A 17,379-nucleotide genomic window follows, 5' to 3' on the forward strand; every position below is an offset into this window, starting at 1 on the left:
CTCTGTCAGCCTCCAGACTGGAAACTCCGCTTTGGTTTTCAATCTGGTCGAAATAAGAATATACAAGAACATAGGAAATAGGAGCTGGAATAGGCCATTTGGCCCTTCAAGCCTGCTCTGCCATTCAACAAGATCATGGGTGATCCCTTACCTCAACTCCACCTTCCTGCACTATCCTCATATCCCTTAATTCCCTCCATTCCCCAAAATTTATTGACCTCTGTCTTGTATCATAGAAATTTACAGCACAGGAGGAGACCATTTCGACCCATTGTGTCCGCGCCGGCCGACCAAGAGCTATCCAGCCAAATCCCGTTTTCCAGCTCTTGGTCCGTAGCCCTGCAGGTTACGGCACTTTAAATGCACATCCAAGTATCTTTTAAATGTGGTGAGGTTTTCTGCCTCTACCACCCTTTCAGGCAGTGAGTTCCAGATCCCCACCACCCCCTGGGTAATGAAATTTTCCTTCATATCTCCTCTATACTTCCTCCCAATTACTTTATATCTATGCCCACTGATTGTTGACCCCTCTGCCAAAGGAAAGAGATTCTTCCTATCCACTCTGTCCGGGTCCCTCATAATTTTATATACCTCAATCAGCTCTCCCCATAGCATTTCTGCTCCAAAGAAAACAGACCCAGAATCTCCAATCTTTCCTCATAGCCAAAATTCTCCAGTCCAGGCAACTTTCTTGTAAATCTCCTCTGTACCCTTTCCAATGCTATCACATCTTTCCTGTATTGGGGTGACCAGAACTGCACACAATACTCCAGTTGCGGCCTAACCAGTGATTTATACAGTTCAAGCATAACATCCCTTGCTCTTGTATTCCATGCTTCGACGAATAAAGGCAAGTATTCCATATGACTTCTTAACCACCTTATCCACCTGGCCTGCTACCTTCAGGGATCTATGGATCTGCACTCCAAGGTCCTTTTGTTCCTCTACACTTTTCAGTGTCATACCATTTAATGTGCATTCCCTTGCCTTGTTAGAGCTCCCCAATGCATTACCTCACATTTATCCGGATTGAATTCCATTTTCCACTGTTCTGCCCACCTGACCAGTACATTGATATCTTCCTGCAGTCTACAGCTTTCTTCTTCATTATCAACCACACAGCCTATTTTAGAATCATCTGCAAACTTCTTAATCATACCCCCAACATTCAAGTCTAAATCATTGATATATGCCACAAAAAGCAAGGGTCTCAGCGCTGAGCCCTGCGGAGCTCCACTGGATACAGCCTTCCAGTCGCAAAAACTATTATCCTTTGCTTTCTGCCTATGAGCCAACTTTGGATCCAACTTGCCACTTTGCCCTGGATCCCATGGGCTTTTACTTTCATGACCAGTCTGCCATGTGGGACCTTATCAAAAGATTTGCTAAAATCCATATACACTACATCATAAGCACTGCCCTCATTGACCCTCCTGCTTACCTCTTTGAAAAATTCAATCAAGTTCGTCAAACACGACCTTCCCTTAATAAATCCATGCTGACTGCCCTTGATTAATCCATATCTTTCCAAATGAAGATTTATCCTGTCCCTCTGTATTTTTTCCAATAATTTTTCCACCACTGAGGTTAGGCTAGCTGTCCTGTAATTATGTGGTCTATCCCTTTCTCCCTTTTTAAATAATGGTACAACATTAGCAGTCCTCCAGTCCTCTGGCACCACACCTGTAGCCAGAGGGGATTGGAAAATGATGGTCAGAGCCTCTGCTATTTCCTCTTTTGCTTCTCAACAGACTGGGATACATTTCATACGGGCCTGGGGATTTATCCAATTTCAAAGCTGATAAGCCCTTTAATACTTCCTCTCTCACTATGTTTATCTCGTCTAATATTTCACACTCCTCCTCCCTCTAATGCAAGTATGTCTTTCCTTAGGTAAGGAGACCAGAACTGTACACAGTACTCCAGGGTGTGGCCTTACCAATGACTTATACTCTAATCCCTTTGTAACAAAAGCTAACTTACCATTTGCTTTCTTAATTGCTTGCTGTACCTGCATGTTAACTTTGTGATTCATGTACAAGGACATCCAGGTCCCTCACAAAGCAAACATTTCCCAGTCTCTCGCCATTCAAAAAATATTCAGCTTTTTTTTCCCCCTACCAAAGTGGATAACTTCACACTTCCTCACATTGTATTTCATTCGCCATGTTCGTGCCCACTCTATCAACTTGTTTATATCTCACTACAGCCTCTTTGCGTCCTCCTCATTGCCTCCTCCCTAACATAGGTGAACTGACTATTTGTAGCACTCCTATTACAAACCTGTATGATATCAGCAGAAACCAGGAATTGAGGTGTATGGCCCAGCTGCCCCCTGCCTTAGACTGATTCCTGTGATGGGGGATTGTCCTATGAGAAGAGATTGATTCGACTAGTCCTATATTTCCTAGAGTTTAGAAGAACGAGAGATCTCATTGAAACATACAACATTCTTACAGGGCTTGACAGGGTAGATGCAGGGAGGATGTTTCTCCTGGCTGGGGAGCCTAGAACCAGGGATCATAGTTTCAGAATAAGGGGTAAGCCATTTAGGACTGATATGAGGAGCAACTTCTTCACTCAGAGGGTTGTAAATTTTTGGTATTCTCTACCCCAGAGGGCTCAGTCTGTGAGTATATTCAAAACAGAGATCAATAGATTTTTGGATATTAAGGGAATCAATGGCGATGGGGATAATGCAGGAAAATGGAGTTGAGGTAGAAGATCAGCCATGATCTTATTGAATGGCGGAGCAGGCTCGAGGGGCTGAATGGCCTACTCCTGCTCCTAATTCTTATGTTCTTATGTTCCCACTTCAGTCGCGAGATGTCGTCTTTAACCCTGGCATCGATCACGGCTGAAGAGAACACTATCTAGCCCTCTGACTATACTGTCCTCTACACAACTACATTCCCTTTCATTCCCTTCACTTAAATGGCCTCTGACACCATGGTGCCATGGTCAGCTTGCTCATCCATCCTGCAAGCTTTTCCCTCATCCACACAGGCAGCAGGAATCTCACACTTGCTGGATAAGAACAAATGCTGAGGCTCCTCCAGCACTGCACCTGGGTTCCCTTATCTGCCTGAGTTGCAGTCACACCCTCCTGTCCCTGACCATTAACCAGACCTGTACCACTACGTAACCCAAGGAATGTGATTGCCTCCTGGATCAAAGTGTCCAGATAACTCTCGCCCTCCCTGATGCCCCACAATGTCTGCACCTCAGACTCCAGCTCAACAACTCTGAGCTGAAGTTCCTCAAAGTGAAGACACTTACTGCAAACGTCCTTGTCCACGATCACAATGCTTTCCACAAACTCCCACATGCTGCAGTTAGGGCACACCACCCGCACTGCCATCCCTATATGATATTCTTCTATTTAATTACATTTATATTTAAGCAACATAGTTTACAGTTTTGTTTCTTGACCACTTACGTGATCTAGATTAAATTATAGATAATTAAATTAAATATCTATCTGCAACACAAAGCACTACAAGTAGTGTAGGAAAAAAGGAGCAACTCCTTCCTCTCTTCTCCGAATTCCCACTCTTTCTAAATTTCCAAACAAAACACTCTGTTTAAGTGCACTCTGTTTAAGATTCCCTGTGCAGATCACTTTGAATCATTCAGAACCCAGTCCAGGAAAGAACTATGGTAGCGAAACTTCTAAATGCTACACATATGCAAAACCTGCGCACAAAACACTGAAAACATAAAGATATAAAAAGTACTTTTAAAGATACTCAACAAATTTTTTTTTACCATAAATAAATAAAGCAGCTTTTTAAAGGAGTGGAGGCCTGCTGCCAAGCATCAGCCGGTCATTAGCTACTAGAAAGTTTGCAAGAGCAGTGTTAGTCACCTGGCCTCCAATTTCCTTTACCTGTGCTCAACCCTTCCCCATAACGGTGCAGCTGAGATTGATAAGTCCAACTGTAGGGAACATTGAGTGTGAGCCATGTCCAGCACTCTGTTGCAGTGCTAGTGAGCTGTGGTATGGCATTATTCAAAAACAGAGAAACCTTTGAGCAAGAAACAAAAATCGAATGTGCTTCATGTTCTGGGATCTTTGCAATTTGCAGCATCATGCATTCCAATGCAAGAGTCTTTAATACACAGTAAGGTGGCACACATTCACTCACCTTTCAATATCTGGTTATGATTGGGGCAGAAGGCTACAAGAAGTAGATGCAGCTGATTGACTATTCTATCACTGCTGTTCCAGAGCTCCTGGGATTTGAATGTCATCCCATGGAAAACAACTGTCTTTAAGGATGAATAATGTGGGATGCAAGGCTAAACAATAAACTCTGGAGCTTCTCTTCATTAGCCTTTGGGGAAAAGGAAGAAACTATGCAGACCTCTTCCTCAGGAGATTTTTACCAGTCTGAGGGGTAAGGGGTACTTTCTCTATCCTTGCATTTATTTTTGGGGGAATCTTTCAATTTATCACTCACCTGTCTGAGAGGTGAAGTCCTCATTAAAGGTTTGACCATTTTCAGCAAGCTGAAAGGCTGGCGATGGAGAAACAGCAGTAACTCCGTTCAGTTTCGATTCTGTTAATGGCTATAAAAAAATTGCAACAGTAGAAGTCACACAGTAATATTATACTGCTACTATAAATTTTAACAAGACTCACACGGATTGGTAAATGTATATGATAAGACAGTTATTAAAGAGTATGGGTAGGCTATTGGTCGTCATTGGGACGCCATTGGTTATGGTCCACACATATTCTTCATTCGGATAAAGGCGTGTCATGCAGAATTTTCCAACAGTCAGTGATTACACAGTGGCAATGAAGCCAAATGAAGTACAGACTAAACCTCCCTTATCCGGCATCCATGGGACCTGGCCTGTGCTGGATAAAGGATTTTGCCGGACAAGTCGAGGTCACGTGTTCTACCGTCTTTTACAACTGCCAGCCCCTGCCCTGATAGATATCCCCGAACCCGATCTCCAAGACTCATTGAAAGTAATGAAGAGGTCTTTTCTTTTTGTTTGGTAGAGTGCTGAGGGCAGCGGGGAGGGGAGGGCAGCCCGAGGATGCGGCCCACCGGTCCAACCCTGGAGGGAGTGCCGAGGGCAGCGGGGAGTGGAGGAGCGGCCAGCCCAGGTTGTGGCTGACAGACCCGACCCCAGAGGGAGCGCCGAGAGCAGTGGGGGAGAGGAGGGGAGGGGAGGGGAGGAGCGGCCAGACCGAGGGCAAAGCCTGCCGGCCCGACCTTGGAGGGAGCGCCGATGGCAGCAGGGAGGGGAGGAGCGGCCAGCCCAGGTCGCGGCCCACCGGCTCGACCCCGGCCAGGGTGTGGAGGCAGCTCGATGGGACTCAGTCCGTGTGCTGAGCTGGGTTCGCGTTAAGAGCAAGCCCGCCCAGTGTAAGCGGAGTTATGACAGTTCTGTGGTTGCAGGAGTTCCCTGCATTGAGGAGAAAGATAGTGGCCAAGCTTGGCAAAGCGAAAAACTAACCCGGGGGGGGGGGGGGGGGGGGGAAGAGGAGTTTAAACATATTTTAAAAAAAATAACTTATCAAGCTTTTATTTATAATTTAATTCAAAATATAATTATAAGTAATATAGGTTGAACCTCTCTCCCCGCCACGCATCAACTTGAATACCCATCCTCAAGGCCACTTAGGCAATCAGTGCCTTTAAAATCTGACCGAGGAAGAAGTCTCCGTTTTCAGGAGAGCAGAGAATATTGGTAAGTATGAAAAAAATGTATCTGCGCATGCGCCATCCGAGAATGGTGCCGGATAAGAGAGAGGTTCAACTTGTACTTAGTAATGAATGAGTGAATGTATTAAAGTTAGAGAAATGCCAGCCTCTATGGAAATATCATTTAAGGTTATTAACTCCTGTTTGGTTTGGTTTATATTCTGATGTACGGTGGCCCCGCAAATCTCACTTGGAATACAGCACGTGATATAGTGGGAGCAGCTTCCCAATTAGCATATATCCACAGCATCACTAAGACCACCTATTTGCACCTCAGGAAAATTACCTGACTCCACCCCTGCCTCAGGAGGCAGACAAAAAGCAGGAAACTATTGACTAGTTAGCCTAACATCTGTCATTGGGAAAATGCTGGAATCCATTATTAAGGAAGCAGCAGTGGGACATTTGGAAAAGCATAATTCAGTCAAGCAGACTCAGCATGGTTTTATGAAAGGGAAATCATGTTTGACAAATTTGCTGGAGTTCTTTGAGGATGCAACGAGCAGGGTGGATAAGGGGAATCCTGTGGATGTGGTATATTAGGATTTCCAGAAGGCATTCGACAAGGTGCCCCATAAAAGTTTATTGCACAAGATAAAAGTTCACGGGGTTGAGGGTAATAGACAGAGGGTTGGCTAACTAACAGAAAACAGAGAGTCGGGATAAATGGATCATTTTCCGATTGGCAAGCAGTAACTGGTGGGGTGCCGCAGGGAGCCGGTGATGGGGCCTCAACCAATTACAATCTATATTAATGACTTGGATGAAGGGACTGAGTGTAATGTAGTCAAATTTGCTGATGATACAAAGATGGGTGGGAAAGCAAATTGTGAGGAAGACACAAAAAATCAGCAAAGGGATAGAGACAGGCTAAGTGAGCGGGCAAATATTTGGCAGATTGAGAATTGTGAGAGAAAATGTGAGGTTATCCACTTTGGCAGAAAAAATAGAAAAGCAAATTATAATTTAAATGGAGAAAAATTGCAAAGTGCTGCAGTACAGAGAGACCTGAGGGTCCTTGTGCATGAAACACAAAAAGTGAGTATGCAGGTACAGCAAGTAATCAGGAAGGCAAATGGAATCTTGGCCTTTATTGCAAGGGGGATAGAGTATAAGTGCAGAAAAGTTCTGCTACAACTGTACAGGGTATTGGTGAGGTCACACCTGGAGTACTGTGTACAGTTTTGATCTCCGTATTTAAGGAAGGATATACTTGCATTGGAGGCTGTTTAGAGAAGATTCACTAGGTTGATTCCGGAGATGAGGGGGTTGACTTATGAAGATAGGTTGAGCCTATACTAATTAGAGTCCAGAAGAATAAGAGGTAATCTTATCGAAACTTATAAGATAATGAGGGGCCTCAACAAAGTGGATGCAGAGAGGATATTTCCACCTCATACGGGAAACCAAAACTAGGAGGCATAGTCTCAGAATAAGGGGCCGCCCATTTAAAACAGAGACGAGGAAGAATTTCTTCTCCCAGAGGGTTGTAAATCTATGGAATTCTCTGCCCCAGAGAACTGTGGAGGCTGGGTCATTGAATATATTTAAGGCGGAGATAGACAGATTTTTTAGCGATAAGAGAACAAACGGTTATGGGGAGCAGGCAGGAAAGTGGAGCTGAGTCCATGATCAGATCAGCCATGATATTAAATGATGGAGCAGGTTCGAGGTGCCAGGTGGCCTGCTCCTGCTCCTATTTCTTATGTTCAAGCTCATCTGCTGCTTATACCCTCATCCATGCCTTTGTTACCTCTAGACTTGACTATTCCAACACACAGCTGTCCGGCCTCGCACATTCTAATCTCCGTAAACTTAAGGTCAGCCAAAAATCTGCTGCTCGTATTCTAACTCACACCAAGTCCAGTTCATCCATCACTCCTGTGCTCGCTGACCTACTTCGACTCCCAGTTAAGCAATGGCTCGATTTAAAAATTCTCCTCGTTTTCAAATCCCTCAAATGGCCTCATCTCTTCCTAGCTCTGTAATCTCCTCCAGTTTTTAAGAAGCTCCTTAAAACCTACCTCTTTCTGCCCTAATATCTCATGTAGCTCGGTGTCAAATTGTGTTTGATAACACTCCTGTTTAGCGCATTGCGATGTTTTACATTAAAGGCGCTATATAAATACAAATTGCTGTTGTTGGTGTTAACTGGTAGACTGGGAGCAGCATTCCCAATTAGCTGGTTGAAGAAAGTTGAAACAAAACACCAATTAAAACAGAATGTTTGTCAGAGGATTTGCTGTTTCACTCCTATCCCATTGATTTAACTAGGAAAGTGGTAGGAAATATGACTGCGCCTGGAATCTTTGGCGTGCGAGTGTGGGCACCAGCAGCTTTTCCCCAGGTAGAGGGGTTAAGATGATTCAAAAATCACTCACGGGGCACTCACCTCAAAGCAAGGAGCTCAGGGAGACTTTGGCAGAGGTGTAGGAGATTGTTGCCCATCTACCTACTTATTTGCAAATAGTGCAGGTGACGGGGAAGGAAAGAACAACGGACATGATTTAAAGGAAGTATCACCAAATAGGGTTAAACTGGAAAATTGATTTAATTTTAAAAGGGGCTGTAATGTTTGGGAAAACATCTTGCAAGGTACTTGAGCAGGACTGTAACTAAAGGTTTGCACAACGTCCTGACTACTGACTCTCCCAAAACATGAACGACTGCAATGTAGAAGCTTATGCTGTAGCCTGGGACCAGGAGCGGGGCTAAGATCCTGTGGGGGGAGGGTGGGCTGAGATCCTGTGGGGTTGGGGGAGCAAAGATCCAGGGGACGGGGGTGCGGAAGTCGAAGTCCAATGTCCAATTTGGCCAACTTGGCACAGCACAACCACGACAATGCTGTGTCGTTGTTTGCGTCGGATTCAAAACCGCAACACGTTTGCAATCAGGAATTTAGAAGTTAAGTGAGCAGTTTTGACCGGGGCCTGACATACAAAATTGATCAACTTCGAAATGATTGGGGGTAGTCAGGATTTTCTAGATTATCCCCAGGAGGGATAACCAGTTGTTCAAATACTTTTCCTTAAATTTGCAATTTTACCTGCTTTCCTCGCATATTTCCAGCCCTACACTCACTGTACTCTGCACTCTTGATACTGCAGTTAAGATCTGTTTGGGATCTGTTGATCTGCTGTGAAACCACCAGCTTCTGGGGATTTACTTCCGCAACTCCAGTGCCATCTGCTTTGAGACAGCTGGTCTCAATCTCTGCTTACAAATCAATTTCAGTGTCCCAGTTTGGCAAAAACCCGAAAACCGTGACGCTGAAGCTGGTGAGAGGATGCATCGCAGGGTTCACAAAGAAATTAAGCCAGCAATTTCAATAGTTCAAAAACATTTTGCTTAGAACAAATACCACTGTGAACAGAACATTTGTACTTGTGATTTATAATGTATGACCCGCTCAACATTCCTCAATGTCTCCTGAATGGTCCAGTTGGTAAATTAAGCACAGGTACTCTGTGTGGTACTGAGCTGTAAAAATGAGGAATGTATGAAAATTCAATCTCCAGGCAGTGTTGAATCTGTTGATCTCAGCCGAGGTGGTGAGAGCTACAATTGACCCCTCAGAGACAGAATGGGAAAAAATTCAACCAGGACTCCTGATTAGTATTTACTGATGCTTACTGGAAGCATGCATGTGTGAAAGCTGGGTGTGGCTGGACTATGACATAGCAATGAATGAATAACCCCAAGAACTCACTGTGGCAGCATAACTAAGACCGCCTATTTCCAGCCCCGTAACATCACCCGTCTCCGCTCATCCGCTGCTGAAACCCTCATCCATGCTTTTGTTACCTCGAGACTTGACTATTCTGACGCACTCCTGGCTGGCCTCCTACATTCTCCCCTCCGTAAACTTGTGATCCAAAACTCGGCTGTCTGTAGTCGGACTCGCACCAAATCCTGCTCACCCATCATCCCTGTGCTTGCTGACCTACATTGGCTGTCAGTTAAGAAACACCTCGATTTCAAAATTCTCATATTTGATTTCAAATCCCTCCATGGTCTCGCCCTTCCCTATCTCTGTAATCTCCTTCAGCCCCAAAAAACCCCCGAGATATCTGTGCTCCTCTAATTCTGCCTTCTTGAGCATCCTTGATTATAATCACTCAACCATTGGTGGCCATGTCTTCTGTTGCCGAGGCCCTAAGTTCTGGAATTCCCTGCCTAACCTCTCCACCTCTCTTTCCTACTTTAAGAGGCTCCTTAAATCTTACTTCTTTGACCAAGCTTCTGGTCACCTGCTCCAAGTTCTCCTTATGTGGTTCAGTGTCAAATTTTGTGTCTTGTACTACTCCAGTGAAGCGCCTTGGGATATTTTACTATGTTAAAGGCGCAAATTAAATACAAGTTGTTGTTGTTATTTGGTCTCGCACATGAATAACGACCAGTGGAGCAAGGAGCAAAGGGCTCCTAATGCCAATGTAACCATATTCTAGCATGAAACCATATTCTGGCAAGAGTCAGTGCATCAGGAGAGGAAGGGAGAAGATTAGAGGGAATGAGTGGGGGAAAAAAATTATTCAATCCCTGAGCAGAACCATTTCCCCATGGAGCCATATGATAACTCTCCCTCAAACCTATAATGGATGTACTTGTGTTGGCAAATGACTTTGCGTTTCTGAATCGCATAATACTCTCTCAAAGAGGGCTGCTTTCATAAACACCTTCCATGGTCACAGGGAACAACACAAGACCTTCAATCATCTCCTTCCTGCTACTTCATTATCAAAAGCCCATTCCATCTAATTAGAGTAATGACATATAATGGTGGATACAAGCTGACCTATTCTCTTAGAGGAACAAAGCCAGTATTTCACCAGTCACTGGACACAACAAGGAGCAAAATATTGCCAATCATCTACAGAAATGACTGAGATAATATAATGTTCAAACCCAAAGCTATTACTCTGCATTCACGTAATAGTTCAGTCATGGAGCCTAAAACTGACATTGGGTAAACCTTGCCTGGGAAGCAAAACTCTGAAATGGTTGTATTTAAAATATATATATATTATATGCAAGTGGCTTAATAACCTCCATGAGTACAAGAGGTTTGAACCTTGAAAGCTTTTCTGGCTTCAGTTCCAGCCCTCTCAAAGAGTTACCATAAATACAGCAAAGCCTGCAGCAGTGCATTTGATCAGAAAACATCCTGAATGCCAAGACACCCGGAATAATCTCACCAACACACATCATCACTTGCTGTTTAAATAGGATTAGGCTACTTTATCTGGCTGTGTATAGAATTAAACATAATTAGTCTTTACAACTTAAGCAAATTTTGATTAGAGCCTGTACAATTGTATGCAACAACACTCTCTTGTTTTTGAAGGTATTCCCTTTGAAATTGAAGCTAGGAACTGCTCAGTAAAGGATTGCGGGCATTCAAGGACAGCTCAGTTTTACCATTAATGCATTTTTTTCAAAAAACAAAACGATAAAGCTAATTTTAAAAGAAATCACTTTTCCCATCTCAGTGCTGCGTTCATTTTAGAGCAAGTTATTTGTACCCTGTAGTCAATCTACTTACTGCTTAATGAGCTCTTATTTACAGCTAATGCAAAGCAGACAATTTCTCTTTGTATGGATGCTATATTTGTGATGGGAGTTGTGGAAAAAATGTAGCTCTCAGGGGCTCCTCCCACCCACTACACCCACACTCATCACAATACCAACCATTTCTCTTTATATTACCTACTGAATCCATAAGTGCGGCCCTCCCTCTTGCTATGTACGTCTGGCTCCCCCAAGGCTGAAGTGCCGAGATGGACTCCCTCCCCATGACCTATTTCCATCCTTCCGGAACCCCATCCTCTTATCTATTTTTCTCAAAGTAGTTTTTCTTGCTTCCACAAAATTGTTTTTTTAATTAATTAAGAAAACATTTTTAAAAACTAGAATGAGGAAAGACATTGTTTGCTTCTCCCTCTGTATCAGGTATTACCAATTCTATCTCTCAGATGTAAGCAATTATCCTTTTGAATCTATCAATGGGTCAAAAGGTTAGATAGCTCCCAAACTCAACTATACTTTTTGAAAATTGAAATAACATTAGCCTGAAAAAACACACTCTCTAAAGTTTATAAAATCAGTACACTGTCTTTTTTTTTTTTACACACACACATTTGTGCATAATCGTTAAAAAAAAAATTGAGTGATGTGAGATAACTGCTGTTACCAGACTGGTACTTTTAGAAAAAACTTTGAGAGATTGAATTGGTTGGTTTCTGTGAGTTGCTCATTCCCAATGGATACGACAAGATACTGATCAGAAAGTTACCAATTTAAATAGACAGATAATTATACTAATTTTAGCAAAGATTATGAAATCATTTGCACAACAGGGTATTAAGAACTCAAGGGGTTAACATGCTGCTACATGGTTCCTTATTTTATCTTTCACTACTCCCTCCGCCCCCATGGACTCCCTGGGCTTGTTCATTACATTTGCAGTTATAATCTGCACAGTTATGCACAGGAATGCCGAAAAGCACTTTCTGATTATGCACAAATACTGCTGCAGTCTTCAAAAGGAGATTGAATCTCAATCAAAGTCTCAATAGAAATGAGATTTAAACAGTAACGACCAATTATCTCAGCTCACAGGAGTTCTGCTCCTGGTAACTAAACTTTGTCTCAACCAATTTAAACTGAGGCAAGCCGCATTTTCCAATCCATTTGTTCACAGCACTTTCACTTACATGGACAGCATGATAGAGCTGTACAGTAGAGAGCCACATTTATCTTGTGAGCGCAAAGCATTACCCATTTGGAGTACTGAGCACTTGCTGCAATATAGGCACGTCTGTTAAACAGCTGCTAAAAATGACTGACTACCGCTGAGTGCACAGAATGTGTCTTAGTTTAGAGCAATCTTGAAATAAATTAAAAATATCCATTGGTTTTAAAATGCTCTGTCAGCACCTGAACATTTACAGTTTCCTTTACGGTGTATATATTAGCAAGGTTAGATCATTGGAACGGCTGTATTGCTTAAAAGAAATAATATAAACCTGCTTAATGTTGTCTTGTTTATTCCATGAGTCAATCACAGGAAGTTACCATTGCTCATGAGTTGATACAAATCTCCTTCATCAGTCAAGTATGCAGTATGATATTTATGCAACATAACTAAGGGGAAGTATAACTTGTGTGTGGTACAGTTTAAGAACAAATTTTAAGTAGAATAGCTGGAGTTCTGTCATAACCATTTGCTGTACTGTATAATGTGTTCAACAACAACTTTCACATTAATTTAATAAAATGTCCCAGTGGTTCACAGAGGCAAAACTCGGCACTGACCAGTAAGGAAAGAGGAGTTAAAGGATTCGCCCTGCTATTCAAGAAAGGAGGTAGAGAGAAAAGGCAACTACAGGCCAGTTAGCCTGTCATCAGCGGCGCCCGAGCTTCCATGTGAGCAGTGCCTGCCCCTTTCAAAGTGCAGAAAGAAAGGCACGGTGCAGCGAGAGCTCAAACTCTGAAACAAGGGGGAGCACCGAGAGCCTGTCCGGCAGTCAATCTCCATCCCTCTCCCTGTCCAGGCAGTACTCAGCTGGGGAGTTTGAAGCCGGACCATGAGCTCCCTGGTGCTCTGCCTGCTGAGCTGCGCGTTGGTTGCGCTGTCCCCGGGTTCAGTACAAATTCAGGCGGAGCTAGCTCGCCCCCTGCACGCTGTCAGCCCTCGCTTCCTGTCGGTGGCTCTGGACGCCTCCCTACCCGGACAGAGAGCCTAGATTTACTCCACAGAGTGTCGGGCTGAGTGATCTCGGCCAGGACCCTGCAAAGAAACCAGATCAGCAGTGGGAAACAAAGCCTCAGGATCTACATCGGAGTATTGCATTCAAGATGTGGCGGGAGATCGTGGCGGAGGTGCGGCGAGTGCTTTTGTGGCAGAGGAGCGGTGAGGGATCATGGCGGAGGTGCGGCGAATGAGGGTATGGGGCCCAGAAGAGCCGAGGGCCCAGGACTGCCCACACTGCGTTATGTGTGAACACTAGATTCGTGCAGCAGAGCAGGTCTCCAGCCATCCTGGTTAATCCTTGCCACTGGATAAAGGCCTAGCTCTGTCAAGCCCATGTGGTGGCTGATGTGCAACGGTCACCACACGCTAAAAAAATCCACGCACAGGCATCTTTCACCCCCTCAATTGGAGTTCAGGAGTGGAACATCGGGTCCTTCATTGAAACATCTGTGAACTCTTGTGGAAGCAAGTCACCCTCATTCGAGGGACCGCCTATGATGATGATGACATAAAAGGTTGTTACACAAGATAAGGGCTCATGCGGTTGGGGGTAATATATTATCATGGATAGAGGACTGGTTAATGGACCAGAAAACAGGGAGCAGGGATAAATGGGTCATTTTCAGGTTGGCAGGCTGTAACCAGTGGGGTGCCACAAGGATCAGTGCTTGGGCCTCAGCTATTTACAATCTATATTAATGACTTAGATGAAGGGACCGAGTGTAATGTATTCAAGATTGCTGACGATACAAAGCTAGGTGGGAAAGTAAGCTGTGAGGAGGACACAAAGAGACTGCAAAGGGATATAGACAGGTTAAGTGAGTGAGCAATAAGCTGGCAGATGGAATCTTATGTGGAGAAATGTGAGGTTATTCACTTTGGTAGGAAGAATACAAAAACAAAGGGTACCTAACTAAAATGGACCAAACAAAGCACCTCACACGTCGCAATAACCAACACATGCTATTGTGGTGTGTGTTGGTTGCCGCGGCGTGGGAGGTGCTTTGTTTGGTCCATTTTATTTAGGTGCCATTTGCTTAGATTTGTTGTGGTTACGTAAGTTTTAAGCAAGTCTGCTGCAAGCTTTTATCCGTACTGCTGACACTTTAGGGTACTCAAGGCATTTATATTGAGGTAGTTATGGTGAGGGAGGTGACCTAGGCATAGTGAGGGAGGTCGTTAAAGTTGGTCCATGATGAGGTTTAGAACTAGACAATAACTGATTTATTTCTCTTCTACATTATCAATGACTCACAGAAATGTCGTTCTGCTCAGGTTGTTGCTAGATTCACATGAAAAAAATTCCATATATTCACATCTCCAGGGGAGAAGCAGCATGCATCACCTAAATCTGAATAAATACCACTTAAATAAAATCGACCAAACAAACTACCCTACTTAGGCCGCATCGCAATAACTAACTCAACTGGGCCACAAATGATGTAAAAATGTAGTTTATATCAACATCAGTTTCAAAATTAAATGTGAATTATACTGCATGGAAGAGAATTTTTGTTTGAAAATGAATATCCCCATCTCAAATTACGCAGCCTCAACCTCTGTGGCTGGTGGTAAATGTTAGGTAAGGACAGGATCAGATCGGTTCCCCAATCCTATGGTGAAAAAGTCAGGCGACATTCACTGCACTCACACAGGAATGGCTAGTTCAGTGAATAAAGGTACCCGGGCACAAGCCAACTCCTTCAGCAAAGGAAAAATATCCTTCAGAATCTCAGCTTATGCAACATGACCAAATAATCAGATTTCCAGTTTCAACTGGTTTTGGGTAACGGCTTTGGGGCTTCTGCAAAGTATATAAAGTTTTACTGCGGTATCTTGAATGCTATGTGCAATGACCTTGATTTCAAATCAACTGTTGCCACCAGGCTGCAGTTTCCTGTTACAAATTATCTCATTATTTATTTCAACACAATTTCATACATTCAAAGTCAGTACAGTGATGCCTGGAGGCAGTTTGGAAGAGAGACCTGAACCTCAATTAATGCAGCACACTTTAAATAACTGGGAAATTGTTGTGTGTGCAGCTTCACCCATTAGTTCCCATCAGATTGAATGCCTGATTAGCCAGTACCTCTTCCAGGAGCTTTCGCAGTCGGCACAGCTGTGATTCCAGCTGTTTGTTGTGGTCCTCCAAAATCTGCATTCTGGCCTCCAGTCGCCCTTTGTGTTGTCGCAGGAGCTTAGCCTCGGCTAGGAGCTCGGCATCTTGACAGTTCTGTTGAGTTGGTAAGAAGGGTGGTGATGGCAGGGGTTTTATGCTCCGCAGAACCTGCTGCTGCTTTAACCGTTCATACTCAGCTTGTAGATTCCTGTGATGACAGAAGCAATTAGAATTTATCAGTTCACTTTATGGCTACCTCTTTCATCATCCAGTATCTCAAATTTCTTTTATAGTGCTACACAAGCAGGCTTTGAATAATTAATCAAAAAAATGCCGACACAGCATCTTACACAAGTGCAGTTTCCCCTTTTCCCAGGTATTGACTTTGTGCTTGGGACACGCTTTCCTGAGTGCTGGTGGGTCTCGAGTGCTTCCCTCAAGTGACCATTATTTACACGAGCCTCGACAAGGAGCATCTGCAGGACACAGGACTGCGGGGGGGGGGGGGGTTGGTTGGCAGCCAAACTCAATCCTGTTCTCACTCGATGTCCATACATGTCCACTTTCCAACAGTAATTACTGGATGGTGATCAAGAGGCACTGAGAACGGTAGAGCTCTTACACTGCAAATTTCACCTGAAGTCTTGTCAGGTAACTAAAGTGAGAGTTGACTTTTGCCACACTAGAGTGAGTGTAAGATAGATGGACTTTCCAACTCCACCATTGCTTGTGTGTATAAGAAAATACTACAGTAATCATGCCAATTAATCTCATTCTAGGTTAGCATCAGTTCCAGTACACCATAAAAGGCAGCATTATATGATACATCCAAATCAGATTAATTTAAATCTAAAACTACAGGGAACTGGGAGGTGTAGAAGGCTTGACACCGACCTCTGATCTGAGTTCAAATCCAGCCCAGATTAATGGGATGAAAATTTTCATTGCCTGTAAGGGTTTTCAGTTAGAAACAGCACAAAACTGCACTAACTGCCAATGTCACTCAGACAGTAGTGAATACTGTTCCAAGGTTCAGGCTGAAGCATGCAGTCAGGCCAGTATCAAGAGAGCTTCACTCTACATCTGGCTATGCTGTGCCTGACATAGGTTAACATTCAGAAGTGAACCATGTCTGAAACTGTCCAGTAGAGATCATCTGACTCAAAACCTGCCTTCCTGGTGTGCGCGGCTCAGCTAATCATTGGGTAAACTGAATGGCTTTGTACAGATTATTTTACAAGGCTGCCAACCATTCTAATGAAATATGACAGCAGAAGGACAATAGGTCTTTAATGAGAATTCGATGTAATGAATATTTATCACTTTTGAAAAATAGGCTTTTGCAGGCTGGAGAGAGATCATCTCTAATTAAAATGATCAGGTTATTTAAACAAATTCTTGGACATAGATGGATAGTGTGCCAGTTTCCACTTACAAATCTGTCAATGTAATGCTTATTGGTTGGTTTGAAGAAATGTATTACTTTATTCACCTGTACAAACATTGTTGCAGAGATCTACAATGGTCATTTCTGAGATTCCGAATGATCAGACACACACACCTTTGTGGGCCTGAGGATGGAAAACAAACACTACTATCTATTTTAGATGAGCTGGCTATTAAAGCCAATACCACTTGGCTTTAAAATCTATTACTTGGGCTAGCTTTTATTAAAACAAGTGCATGCTGAAATGTGCCTGTGTTATACTAATGAAAGAATTATTATATTTGTTTTGCCAAAGCCACCTAAACATATTTAGTTATTTGTACACTCCTCCCCT

At 43.4% G+C, this 17,379-nt stretch overlaps 1 protein-coding gene across 5 annotated transcripts in view; it reads right to left on the reverse strand.

Annotated features, from left to right (window-relative positions):
* Positions 1 to 17,379, reverse strand: part of LOC139273181 (utrophin-like) — a 476,555-nt gene that overhangs the window by 18,164 nt on the left and 441,012 nt on the right. For all 5 annotated transcript variants that reach the window (XM_070889721.1, XM_070889722.1, XM_070889723.1 and 2 more), the window contains 2 exons: positions 15,569 to 15,806; positions 4,464 to 4,572 (listed from right to left, as the gene is read on the reverse strand). In XM_070889721.1, the coding sequence (XP_070745822.1) occupies positions 4,464 to 4,572; positions 15,569 to 15,806 (347 nt within the window). The remainder of the gene's footprint in view (positions 1 to 4,463; positions 4,573 to 15,568; positions 15,807 to 17,379) is intronic.

Source organism: Pristiophorus japonicus, chromosome 9 (genome assembly GCF_044704955.1).
Source record: "Pristiophorus japonicus isolate sPriJap1 chromosome 9, sPriJap1.hap1, whole genome shotgun sequence".
NCBI classification, from domain to species: domain Eukaryota; kingdom Metazoa; phylum Chordata; class Chondrichthyes; family Pristiophoridae; genus Pristiophorus; species Pristiophorus japonicus.